Genomic DNA, 13549 nt, shown 5'->3' with positions numbered 1-13549 from the left:
GTGGGCGGTGGGGGAGGGGGTTGTTTCAGACACCCCCAAACCCGGGATCTCAGGAGCCACAGAGAGGTTTGCTAACAGACGGTGCTGCAGAGCACACAAGAGTCGTACCAGTCTCTCGGCGCCGTGAGGTTTGGAGGGAAGGGACAACAAGAGGCGTGTCTGCTGAAGTGCCAGGGCGAGTCCCCGCCTGCCCAAGGACTTCCTCTCTGCGAGGCAGGGGCACAGAGGGCGTCCGCCCCAGCATGGCCCTCCTGGAGGCAGAGGGAGCTGACGCACAGAGGCTGGCCCCCTTGCCCCGCGGTGGGACCGCGTGTTCTCCAGCGTCATCTATGCCGCTGACCAGAGGGACCCCAGAGCCAGGAGTGGCAGCAGTCACCCCGCCCCCGCGGTCACCCTCTCCCTGACGCCCCCTCTGCGGCCTTACTTCCTTCTTTGCCTCAATTCCCACGCCCTCCAAGGGTTTCCTGGGGTCACCCCCAAATACATCACAGGCACCCAAGTCCTCGGCTCCAGCCTGCTTTCGAGGGCCCCAACCTAAGAGCCGTAGACTGGGGCACTGGGAGGGTAAGGACAATGGGCCACCCCTCTGCCCTCGTGCATCTGCCGGGCGGGGGGAGAAATGGGCCCAGGGAAACTCCCGACCCCATGGCGCTCCAGTGGCCCCCGCAGGGCAGGGATTCGGATACGCGCCTCACATGGTTCTTAAGGGGATAAATGAAGTGATTGGAGCAAAATGCTTACTTAGCGCAGTGCCTGCCGCCCGGTCGGTGCTCAGGGAAGGGTGGCTGGCGTTTAGAGTTGCCTGCAGGCGTGTGCGAAGGGCTGCAGCTCCGTGTCCCCGGAACTGCTGGGCTTCGGTAGAACACGGATGCTTCCGAAGGCTAAACCCACGCACGAGCCGCTGGCTCGGTTTTCACTTGCAAGCGAAGCTAATGCTTGAAATGGGAGCACGGGCACGTTGCGTGTGAGCGATAATGCAGCTCCTTCATAATAGTCCCTATTTTTAGTGAAACTTCACGGCAGACAGCTTTCTAATCATAGCCTTCGTCGTCCTGGCTTGCCTCATTTTTAAAACAGATAGGATGCGGTGCATGAAATGAGAGCTAACCGTCCTCCCGCGATGCCTGGGGGGCTCCTCCCTTTCTGTCTCCTGTGCCTTCGTGGAAGTATGTGTTCTTGCCCCCTGTGGGGCGGTCTAGCCCACAGACACAGCATCGCTCGGACCCTTCCTGCGCTCCGTGTGGGTGGCCAGCACGAACACCGGAACCCAAGGGTCACGACCTGAGAACCTAGTGTAGTGAAGACGACGATGACCTCTGGACGTTCCTGCCGGCACCTCGAGGAGGCAGCCACTCGGAGCGCCCCCTGCCTCTGGGCACTTACGGGACCAGGCAGGACCCACAGGCGTCCACGTCTGGTGGAACAGCCGTGAGGCACACACGCGTGAAATTGCCCAGGATGATGGCTTTGATAGAAGTGCGCCCCGATCCAGACTAAAGACATTGCCAGCACCCCAGAGAAGTTCCCTGTGCCTCTTTTTTTTTAAAGATTTTATTTATTTATTTTTAGAGAGGGAAGGGAGGGAGAATGAGAGAGAGAGAGAAACATCAATGTGTGGTTGCTGGGGGCTGTGGCCTGCAACCCAGGCATGTACCCTGACTGGGAATCGAACCTGGGACACTTTGGTTCGCAGCCTGCGCTCAATCCACTGAGCAACACCAGCCAGCCTGTGCCTCTTTTCAAGTCAGCCGCACACGCCGTCACAAAGCTGCGTCCTCTCCTGACCGCGAGTTTCCCAGTGAGACATCCTGTGGCGTGTGCCCCTTTGGGAGTGGGTTCTTCCACTCAGTGTTGCATGTTCTGGATTCACGCAGTTGGTGGTTTCCTTTTGTGTTGCTGAGTAGTGTCCCACTTCGTGGGTGTCCACAGCGCGTCCTCTAACCTGCCTGCTGATGGGCGTTTGGGCAGTTCCCAGATTGGGGTTCAGCTGCTGTAAGCGTCGCGTGAGTCTTACTGTGGACGTGTCACTGAGGGCATGTTGGGTGACACTGAGGAGGGATGTTGCTGGTGGCCATGACCAGTGTGTTTCACTTTGTAAGAAACTGCCAACGTTACGTCAGATCATTCAGAAAACGGAGAAGAAAGTCAACTTCCAGCACGTTGTGTTCAGCCCCGTATGGAAACATGACAAAACGTACTTTCTCTGGTTTCTGAAAGGCTTTATGTAATGTCGGTATTATTTCTTCTGGAATCCCTTTCTATGCAATGTGTTTCTTGATATGGTGGGGGTTAGCTCTTCCATGTTGCTGTTTGCTTTTTATTGATCTCGGTTTTCTTTCCTGCTCCTTCTGTTCTGCCTTCTCTTGGCTTAATTGGATAAATTTTTGTTTTCTATTTTATAAACACCCTTCTTCTGGCTGTTTAGCTATACTTTTTAGCATTATTTTTTTTGTCGCAGTGGTTGTTCTAGGTATTACATGATGCATCCTTAACCTTTATAAAAAAATTACAGACTTTATTTTTAGAGCAGTTTCGGTTCACAGCAAAATTGAGGAAGAAGTCCAGAGAGTGCCCACGTATTTACTGCCTCCGCACAAGCTCCCTCCGCCGCTCCCAGCACCCCGCCCCTGCGTTAGAATTACACCCTCGCTGTAACCCATGAGCTGGTGCTGACACAGTATTGACCCCAACCCACAGCTGACATCGGGGTTCCCACTCTGTGGGGCACATCCTGTGGGTTTTGATAGATGCGTGATGACGTGGACCCCCCCATAGTATCACACAGAGTAGTCTCACTGCCCTAAAAGTCCTCTGTGCCCTGCCTGTTCGTCCCTCCCTCCCTCCTCCCAAATCCCTGGACACCATGACCTTTTTCCCATCTCCTAGTGTTGCCTTTTCCAGGACGTCATGGAGCGGGAATCAGACAGAGGGCATTGCTTCTCTCACTTAGTAACACACAGTCACACTTCCTCCATTCCTGTTCACGGCTTCATAGCTCTGTTTTTTGTCAGTTTATCAATTCACCTATCGAAGGACATCTTCGTTGCTTCAAAGCCTTGGCAATGGTGAATAAAACCGCTGTAAGCACCGTGTTCAGGTTTTTGTGTGGAAGTAAGTTTTCCGTTCCTTTGGGTAAATACCAGGGAGCGTGACTTCTGGATCGTGTGGTAGCCTATGTTGACCATTCTTTAGAAGACAGTTTTGTAAGAAACCGCCCAACTGTCTTCCCCCGCGGCTGCACCCCTCTGCACTCCCACCAGCGGTGACTGGGAGTCCCTGTGGCTCTGCATCCCCGTCGGCATTTGGTGGTGTCCGCGTGCTGGACTGTGGCCACTCTGATAGGTGGGCCGTGGTATCTCCTGGTTGTTTTAATTTGCAGCTCCCTGGTGACAGAGGATAGGAAGCATCCTGTTATATGCTCATTTACCATCTGTATCTCTTCCTTTATTGAAATGTCTTTGTAGATCTCTTGCCCATTTTTAAATCATAATTAATGTTGTGCCACTTCCCAATAAAGGCAGGGACTTTGCAGCAGTATAATTTTACGTCCTTCCTTCCCCACAACCTGTGAACCACTGTTTCCGTATAGTTTACGTCTGTGCTGTAGACTGAATGTTTGCTGTCCGCTCACATTCATACGTTGAAACCCTAACCCCCGATGTGACGGTGGGAGGGGTGGGCTTTGGAAGGTGATTCACTCACAAAAGCAGAGCCTGCGTGAATGGGATTGGTGCCCTAACGAAAGAGACCCCTGGGAACACCTCCCCCCTTTTCCCACCACGTGAGGACACAGTGCAAAGACAGCCATCTGCGAACCAGGAAATGGCCCTCGGCAGACACCAAATCTGGGCAGGCACCTTGATCTTGGACTTCGAGCCTCCAAAACTGTGAGAAATAAATTTCTGTTGTTTATAAGCCAGTTTATGGTGTTCTGTTAGCGCAGCCCAGATGGACGGAGGCAATCTACATACATTATAAACTCCATGATTCAATATTATGATTTCTGTTTTAAACAGCCAGTTGTCTTTTGAAGAAATCACGAAAAGAAACTTAAAGATAATTTTTTTACAGTTAATACATGTTTGCAATCTAAAGGGATACTTCCAGTCAAGATGGTGGCATGGGTAAACACGGCTCATCCCCTTGAACAGCCATATTGGAATTACAACTAAATTATAGAGCAGCCATCACTCACAACTGTCAGAAATCAAGTTGAACGCAAGCCTGACAACTATGGAATTGAGGAAACCACATCCATCCAGACTGGTAGGAGGAGGAGACATGGAACGGGCTGGTCCCATACCCATGTGCAGTGGATAAAAATCCAGGAAGGATATCTCAGGAGTGAGGAGTCCCAGTCCCACACCAGGCACCCCCAACCTCGGTTCCAGTGCCAGGAAGATAAGTCCCCAAAACTTCTGACTGCAAAAACGAGTGGGGACTGAGCTGGTAGAAGAAACTACTGGAGTCCCAAGCAGTTTTTCTTAAAGAACCCACACACAAACTTGCTCAGACCCACTCCCTCTGAGCCCCAGCACTGGGGCAGCAGCTTGAAAGGCACCAGTGGCAGACAGGGAGGAACCGAAGAGTCTAGCATCAAGGCAGGAGCTAGGGGACAGCTTTCTCCCAGACAGAAAGATGGGCAGAGGCCATTGTCACTTTTCTGAACTCTCCCCCAACAGAGCCACAGAGCCAGCAGGTGGGTGCCATATCTGAGACTCCATCAACCTGGCTAACATTGTTTGCTCCATCCTGGAGATCCCCTGAGACTCCATCCCACCCAACTTAAGGGCCACCCAAGCTGTTAAGAGAAACTTTACCATATGAGTGGCTGGTCTTGGTTCATACTTTACAACTTCCTAAATCCTCTCAAGCAACAGCTGGCCTCAGTGAGCTCCCAGTCCCTGTACCTCCTGCTAAGTGGCCCCAGGCCCAACACTAGCAGCAGCCAGCCTAGATTCACAGCTTGGAATTGCCTGGGATTCTCCAGGCCCACTATAAGTGGCAGCTATCTCAGATTGCTTTATAGCCCAGGCAGGGTGGCCCCGGGCCAAATACAGGTAAGGGCTGACCTTGGCCTGCACCACCCAGGAAATACCAGAGCCTGTGCACCCAGTGGACAGCAACAAACCATGCTGAAGCACCACCACCCCATCCCTGCACAGCTGATCCTCCATGGAGGGCAGATATTGGTGGTCAGGGGTCACAGCCAGTCCTTTCAGCCGACTAGCCTGGGAAAATTCCTCCCACTGATCTGCCAAGAGCAACCAAGGCTCAAATACAAGAGGAGGGTGTACTCAGCCCACACAAAGGGCACACCTCAAGTACCCAGCTTGGGTGATAGGGGAGACTGGACCCTACATGTCACCTACTACATTAGTCCATGCTACCAAGACAGGAGTCATAGCAGCTCTACCTAACACATAGAAACAAACACCAGGAGGCTGCAAAAATGAAAAGACAAAGAAACATGGCCCAAATGAAAGAACAAAACAAAACTCCAGATGAATAACTAAACAAGATGGAGATAAGCATCTATCAGATGCGGAGTCCCAACCACTGGTTACAAGGATGCTCAAAGAACTCATCGAGGACTTCAGCAGCATTAAAAAAAAAAAAGATCCAGTCAGAAACGAAGGATTCACTAATTGAAATAACAATTTACAGGGAAACAACAGGAGAGTGGATGAAGCTGAGAATCAAATCAGTGATTCGGGGCATAAGGAAACAAAAAACAAGCAATCAGAAAAACAAGAAGAAAAAAGAATCCCCCAAAATAAGGGTGGTATAAGCAGCCTCTGGGACAACTTCAAACATTCCAACATTCACATCACAGGGGAGCCAGAAGGAGAAGAGAAAGTGCAAGAAACTGGAACTCTATTTGAAAAAAATAATGAAAGAAGACTTACGTAATTTTTCCAGGAAGTAAGTCCAGGAAGCACAGAGAGTCCCAAACAGGGTGGATACAAAGATACCTACTCCAAGACTCATCGTAATTAAAATGCCAAAGGTTAAAGATAAAGAGAGAATCTTAAAAGCAGCAAAAGAAGTTAGTTACCTACAGGGGAGTTCCCATAAGACTGTCAACTGATTTCTCAAAAGGAATTTTGTAGGCTAAAAGAGATCGGCAAGAAATATTCGAAGTCATGAAAGCAAGGACCTACAGCCAAGATTGCTGTGCTCAGCAAAGCTATCATTTAGAATCGGGGCAGATGAAGAGCTTCCCAGACAAGAAAAAACTAAAGGAGTTCATCATCACCAAACCATTAGTATGTGACATGTTAAAGGGACTTATTTAAGAAAAAAAAGATTAAAACTATGAACAATAAAATGGCAATAAATACATATCTATCAACAATTGAATCTAAAAAACAAACTAAGCAAACAAGAACAGAGACAGAATCATGGATACGGGGAGTGTTTTGATGGGGTTGCCAGATGGGAGGGGGCTGTGGGAGAACGGGCGAAGAGCTGAGGGGATTAAGAAGTACAAATAGGTAGCCACAGAATAGCCGTGGGGAGGTAAAGTACAGTGTAGAAAATGGAGCAGCCAAAGAACTCACATGCATGACCCCTGGACGTGAACAATGGTGTGGGGGTGGCCTGAGAGAGTGGGGGTGCTGGGTGGAGGGGGGTAAAGGGGAACAAATGGGAACAACTCTAATAGCATAATCAGTAAAATGTATGCACAATTTTTAAAAAATACATGTTTGCCATTTTTGGTGCTTTTATTCCCTCCTGTGTATCCTAGCTTCTAACTGGTGTTATAGCCCTTCAGCCGAGGAATTCCACTTTGACCTTGACATTTCTTGCCTACAGAACCGCTGGTGACTAATTCCTCAGCTTTCGTTTCTCTGAGCATGCCTTTCTTTAGCAGGATGGCTTTTCAAGGTATAGAATTCTGGGTTCCCGGTTTTGCTTTTTAAACGGCATTTGCAGGTGTTGATTCTTTTTTTTTCCGGCCCGCATGATTTCTGATGAGAAGTCCGCTTTTATTTTATCGTCATCCCCCTGCACGGAACGTGTCTTGTTCCTGTGGCCGCTGTCAAGGTGCCTTTCCTTTACGGCTGCTGTCAGCAGTGCGCCCTGCTAGCGGTGGCCCTGGTGTGCTTTCTGCTCGTTCCGCGTAGTGTTCATTGAGCTTCCATGGTCCGTAAATTTGTGTTTTCACCAGATTCGCAAAATGGTCAGCTATGATTTCTTTAAACGTATTTAGTGCACCATTCTCTCTCCCTCTCTTTCTGAGACCCCTTATTACACATGCGTTAGGAATTTTGCTATGGTCCCTCCACTGGCTCTGTTAGCTTTTTTAATCCTTTTTCTTTCTGCTCTTCAGATTGCATAGTTTTTATTGATCTGTCCTCAATTTCCCTGACTCTCCTGCGGACTCCACACTGCGCTACGCCCCTCCATGAATTTATTTCGGATGTAGTTTTAAATTCTACAAGTTTTATTTGATTCTGACTCATAGATTTCTCTCTCGAGGTCCCCCACCTGTTTACTATTTCCTAACATCTTTTGCTGTAGTCCTCGGATGCGCTTATAATGGCGGCATTAAGGGCTCCATCTGCTCACTTCAATATCTGTGTCACTTAGGGCTTTATTTTTTAAATTTATCTTGCGACAGCCGCTACGATTGCGTGCAACGTGTAAAAGCCCACAGATGGAATAAGACATTTGGTCTGCAAGAAAGGCTCCATCTTTAATAGCTTTTAGCAAAAGTCCTGTCATTGGCACCGTGATCGATTAGTTTATTGGACCGAGTTACCCCGACAGCATTACCTGTATAACCACCAGTCTCGTGGCGTCACCAGACTCACCGTCAAAGCCCAGACATGGTGAACCAGGGCTGACCCCCTTTGACCTCACCACAATTAAACTTTCCCATGGGGTGCCTTGTCGCAGGGACCAGTTATCCCAGAAGGGACAAAGTCCCACCTGCATGTACAGTCAGCTGCCCGTTCTCACATTCGAATCCATCTGAGGGCATTCTCAAAACACTGTCAATACTCACGTGCCTCTGCCTCGGAGGTGACTTCATCACACCGCGGCGGGGTGGGGGTGGGGCTGGCTCAGAGGGAGGAAGAGTGAGGTCAGAGGCCTCTCCCCGGGGTAAGTGTGACGCTGCCCCATCTTTGTAGCTGTACGTGGGAACATGACTTGGCTGTGTTGTACCTTGGCCTTGACTCTAGATCTCGCAGCTGCTTTGGGTTATTAGGGGAATTAAATGATCAATGTATGCAAACTACTTAGGACAGTGCCCGGCACATAATAAGGGCCCAATCAAGATGGTTACGGTCGGTTGGTCGGGCGCAGGCTGTAAAACAATAAAGGAAAATCGCATAGCCAGCTGTCCCCGAGGCCACGCCCCTTCCAGGCATTTTTCTGCTTGCAGACTAAGCCTGAGGAGAAGCGGAGGGTGGAGGCGGGGGTCGGGGGATGGACAGGAGGAGGGCGTAGGGAGAATCACACCCAACCATCTGAAGTCAAACTCAAACTGTGCAGAGTAGGAGGGTCCCCTCTGAGATCCCTGTCCCTGAGGAGCAGCCCAGGCAGGTATGAAACACCCCCCAGAATTTCAGATGTGCTCAGCGGGGTCCTTGGAGCCATTAGGTCGGAATGGCTGACAGCATCCAGTTAAAGTCATACCACAAGTCATCTGGGACATAGGTCCCTTTGGCTGCTTATAAACAAAAGTGATTGCTCGGAGGGACAGACCATGGAAAGGGCTCCTGCGCCTTTAAGAAGCGAGACGAGGTCACTGTTCACCACGTAACTTTATTGTGCTCCTGGGTTATAAAGGAAACGTCCTCACTCTGCATGTCTATTTTATGACGTTCATAAACAGTGAATTGCCCATGGCTGAGCCCTGGGTCAGGACATCCTCCACCGGCTGGAGGGGCCCGGAGAGCAAGAACGGGACAGGTGAGTGCGCCCCTCTAGCTTCCCTGGAAGAGGGCGGTGACACCCCAAGAAGGAGTCAAGAAGGGCAAAGGGGGAGTCCCCCTCCTGGCCTTTCCTAAGCAGAGCCTTGGAAAGAGCAGAAATAAAGGCACCCCCCAATCAGAGCCTCAGGGGCATCTGTCTTTTGGGGTCCAAGCAGTGAGGGTTTTCCGTCATGCCAAGCAAGATGCCCCTTCCCGAAGGGGTAGCAGTGCGCGGTTTCCGGTGCTCTGGGAGGGCACCTGCTCCGTACCACTCCATGGAGGATGCTCAGCAGCTCACTCCGTGGCTTCAGGTGAGGCTGATAAGGTGGACCACGGCTCATTGCATCATATTAACAGCATCGGAACACAACAGTGGTGTGGGCCACGGGTGCCCACGTACTGAGAGAGATGGGGACCAATGGTGAACTCCAAGGCACCTCGCGCATGCTCACGGCTGGTGTTCATCGCACCATCGGGGGGGTCAAAATGTGGGGTTCCAATGCCCGTGCCGACACCTGTGCGTCTTCCCTCAGTGCCCGGGTCGGGGGCCCGAGGATTGCTGGGGCCGGGTCTGCATTCGTTTGCTCACGGGGAGAGAGGTGGGCACCCCAACCAACTCAGGTGTGCGGAGGATGAAAGAATGACTACCGCCATTCTCTTCAGCACAGGAGGAAGCGATAAGGCAGGCAACGGGCTGGCGAACTGAATCAGTGCGTTGTGTTAAACTGGCCTTTCGAGCTGGAGTGACGGGTTTTGCTGGCCTGTGGGTCAGTTAGAGCAGGTTTGCATGTCCTTCTGTGCTGGGGAGCCCCGGCGTCTCTGAAGCAAGTAAACAATTCCTGGAAGGGGTGGGAGTGGCAGAGGCGGGTTCCTTGAACTGCCCACAGCAGCCCAAGGTGGAGTCGGGGCCCCAGCCTCCGGGCATCGGGAAGTGCAGCACTCCGGTAGACTCTGCCCTGGGCACTCATGAGAGCAGCTGGGAGGGGCCTGTCCGCCCAGCCCACGGGCTCCGCCCTGTCCACGAACCCCGAGAGGCAACTCCGCAGTCATCTCCAGGGGTTAGGAGGTTCCAGTCCCCTCGGTTCTGTTCCAGCGGTCAGGTCCCGAGGCCGCTAAGTGCAGATGCACGGCCCGAGGCTGGGCTGGTTGGGAAGCACCCTGAAAACCGGACCCAGCCTCTGCTAGCCTCCGAGACCGCCCTGGAATAGCTTAGACTCTTCTCTGACATGGGAGACGCTCTGCCAGCCCCGGCATTTGCCCAGCAGTGCCTGTCACCGGAGAGGCCAGCCAGACAATCTAACCCAAGCACTCCAGACTTGGCCGGTCCAGCTGTGACCTGGAGACCAGCAGCCCAGACTCGCAGAGGCTGACGACGAGCCCACCGAAACCTCTGTCCTTTGGTGGTTCGAGGGTCATTGGTGCCTGAGCGTTGCTGCGTGCCCAGACGTAGGGACCCTGCTAGACAATCCACCAGCTGCTCTCGAGGGGCAGTTTCCTCTGGGGAACGTGCGAGTGGGCTGTGAACGTCCGCTGGCACTCACGCGGCCTCCTTCTGTGCGGACCGCCCGTCTCTCCGAATCTTGTGTCCATTCTCCCGGGCTCCTTTAAAAACTCCGAGTCCAAAGCCCTGGCTGGCGTAGCTCAGTGGATTGAGCACAGGCTGCAAACCAAAGTGTCGCAGGTTCGATTCCCAGTCGGGGCACGTGCTTGGGTTGCAGGCCACAGCCCCCAGCAACCACACATTGATGTTTCTCTCTCTCTCTTTCTCCCTCCCTTCCCTCTCTAAAAATAAATAAATAAAATCTTAAAAAAAAATCTGAGTCCACAAGGACCCCACACACCCGGTTGTGTCCAACCTTGAATTGCCAGCACCCCTGGCTGTTGCTGGATATTCGTAAAGCAATTAAATTCTCACCCTCATCACGTAGCTCAGTTGATTAGAGCATGGTCGTACACCAAGGCTGTGGGTTTGATCCCAGGTCGGGGCACACACAAAAATCAACCAGCGAATATGCAAATAAGTGGAACAACAAATCAATGTTTATCTCCTTCTCTCTCTCTTGCTCTCTCTCTCCCCCTGCTCTCTCTAAAAAAAAAAAAAAATGAAGACAGAAAAGGAAATTCTTAAAACAAAATTACTTGACTATGCATTAATTTAAAAAAATTTCATATATGCCATGCAGCCAGCATAGGAGCAGGTGGGAGGGCGCATGTAATGTCAGTTTTTTCTTTTTTTATTTTAAGATTTTATTCATGTATTTTTAGAGAGGGGGGAAGAGAGGAAGACAGAGAAGGCGAGAAACACCCATGTGAGAGAGAAACAAGATCAGTTGCCTCTCACATGTGCCCTAACCAGGAACGGAACCTGCCACCCCTGCAGGTGCCCTGACCTGGAATCGAACCAGCAAACTTTCACTTTCCTGGAACAACGTCCAACCACACCAGGAAGGGCCGGTTTTTTCAGATAAGGTGTGGTTTGGCCACAGTGGTTGGGAATGACTAACTTTTGCGAGTAAATCTCTTTTAACCTCTTGCCCCTAAATCTAGGAGTTTAGGGCTCCCGGAGGTTTCCAGAGGTGCTGAGGAACTGAGGGCCACATTCCAGACATCACAGACAGGGTGCTGCCTCTTCTCCACCTGGAGGTGGTGCCCCCAGACTCAGCCTGTCACCCCCGGGAACTAGGAACTCCCCGGGGAAGGCGCTGGAGGCAAGAAAGGGCTGCCGTAGTGATGTAGTGCCACCTACGGCCACCAGCGCCACTTGGAGATGTGGTGGGAGCAACAATGACAACCAGAGCTGATACAAACAGCACTCGCGGCGGGCCCTGCCCCGAGTGCTTGACACACGTAAAATCGCTTTGTTTTGAAGTGCTGGAATCCGCTGGGAGGAAACAGCGGCCACCACAGGAATCGCGTGAGTGGGGTGGGAGCCGAGGCCCCCACTTCCGGACCGAGGTTGGGTGTGTGCGGGTGTGTGGGTGGGGCTGGCCTTTGTGCACAGAAGCATTTCGCTCCTTCCCCCAGGCGTGCAGATCGTGCATTGTCTAAAGGGAAGGCCTCACACACACAGAGTCAGCGTGAGCACACGACCTTGGCCGTGGTGCCCAGGCTGCCCTTGCTAGAAGCCCAGCCCTGCACCTGAGCCCTTTCTGAGAACAGCTGATAGGTTGGCCTTGGGGGGCACGCGGGCTGAGGTGTGGGTGTTCCCTGGACCAGAATGCAAATGACCATCTGCCCCTTGGCCCACGCCACCGCCAGGAGGAGAGAAAGTGTGAGATAAAGCGACGGGAAGCATTATGGCCACGTGGGCTGGAGGTCAAATCTGGGCATTAAAATGCGATGATGCTCAAAGGGCCCCACCTCCAAAGTCCAAAAGAAAATACCTCCTTAACTTTTTCTTCTGTTTTCTCTATAAAACATTTTATTAAACGTTCTTATTTTAAAATAATTAAAGATTCACACTCGGCTGTAAGAAAAAACACAGGCAGAGCCCGTGGCGCCTTTGCCCGTTTTCCCACGATGGCCACACCCGTGCAGGCTGCAGCTCGGCGTCACCGTCGGACTGTGCCTGCCGATACGGGCCAGACGCAGAACTTGCCATCCCCTCACTCTGCCCTGATACACCCACGACCCTTCCCCTCCAGCTCCCTCACCCAGAAACCCCAGAGTTGTTCTCAAGTGTCCACAATCCTGTCATTTCAAGGGTGTTCTTTAAATACCGTCGTTCCATAGGTGACTTGGTGATCGGCTTTCGTCGCTCAGCGTCGTGCTCTGGAAGTTCGTCCAGGTTGTGGTGGGTACGGACGAGCCTGTGCTGCCTGGCCCCGAGTTGTGTTCCCAGGTGCACCCACTACAGCTCGTTTATCTGGCCACCCCCCCCCGAAGGGCGTCTGGGTTGTCCCCGCTTTGGGGCCGGGACCAGTAAAGGTGTTCGGAACCTCACGTCCAGGTCTTTGTGTGAATGTGAGTTTCCACTTCTCTGCTGCAGGGTGCAGTTGCTAGGTCATACGGTAGTTGCACCTTTAGAATTTTTAAGAAGCTGCCAAACCGTCGCCCCGAGGGGCTGCGTCATTTTACATGCCCACCCGCCGTGTGTGTGGCCGTTTCTCCACACCTCCACCAGCATTTGGGGTGGTCACTCCTTTCTGGGTCCGCCTTTCGGTCAGTGTGCGGTGAGTCGCTCCGTGGTTTTAGGGTGCACGTCCTGATGGTGAAAGACCCTCGCGTCTTCTCCCGTCCTCCTTCCTTTCGGTCTGCGTGTGCTCTGCGGTCAGACGTCTCCTCGTGTCTCTTGCCCAGTTTCAGGTTGGCTTTTACTGGTGAGTTTGGGCAGTCTTCCAAAATCGGCATCCAAGTCTTTGTCAGCTGTGTGGTTTGCCAATGTTTTCTCCATGACTGAAGCTTGTTTCTTCAACCTCTGAACACGATCTTTCTCAGAACAAAAGTTTTCAGGGTAAAGATGTCCGGTTTATCGATTTTTCTTTTTATGGTTTGGGGTTTGGGTGTCCAGTAAGCATTCCCTGCCTAGCCCAAGATCCTGAAGATTTTCTCCTATTTTTCTAAAAGTGTTACAGCTCAGGGGGCAAACACAGGGCCCTCAGTCCAAATCCAGCCCTCCACCT

At 51.8% G+C, this 13549-nt stretch overlaps 1 protein-coding gene across 5 annotated transcripts in view; it reads left to right on the top strand.

Moving 5' to 3' along the window:
* The window catches only part of PDE9A (phosphodiesterase 9A), a 90610-nt gene that overhangs the window by 39174 nt on the left and 37887 nt on the right, over positions 1–13549 (top strand). The window contains exon 1 of one of the 5 annotated variants that reach the window (XM_045852617.1): positions 8823–8925. The exons of 3 other annotated variants lie outside the window; for them this stretch is intronic. In XM_045852617.1, coding sequence (XP_045708573.1) covers positions 8832–8925 — 94 coding nt within the window. In that variant the 5' untranslated portion in view covers positions 8823–8831. Of the gene's footprint in view, positions 1–8822; positions 8926–13549 lie in introns of those variants that run through there. One more of the 5 variants, XM_045852619.1, reaches the window with a different exon arrangement.

The sequence above is a fragment of the Phyllostomus hastatus genome, unplaced genomic scaffold (assembly GCF_019186645.2).
Source record: "Phyllostomus hastatus isolate PE091 unplaced genomic scaffold, TTU_PhHast_1.1 phas_contig_948, whole genome shotgun sequence".
Lineage (NCBI taxonomy): Eukaryota > Metazoa > Chordata > Mammalia > Chiroptera > Phyllostomidae > Phyllostomus > Phyllostomus hastatus.
The sequence above is the reverse complement of the archived record's forward strand: the minus strand, read 5'-3'. Positions and strand labels throughout refer to the sequence as shown.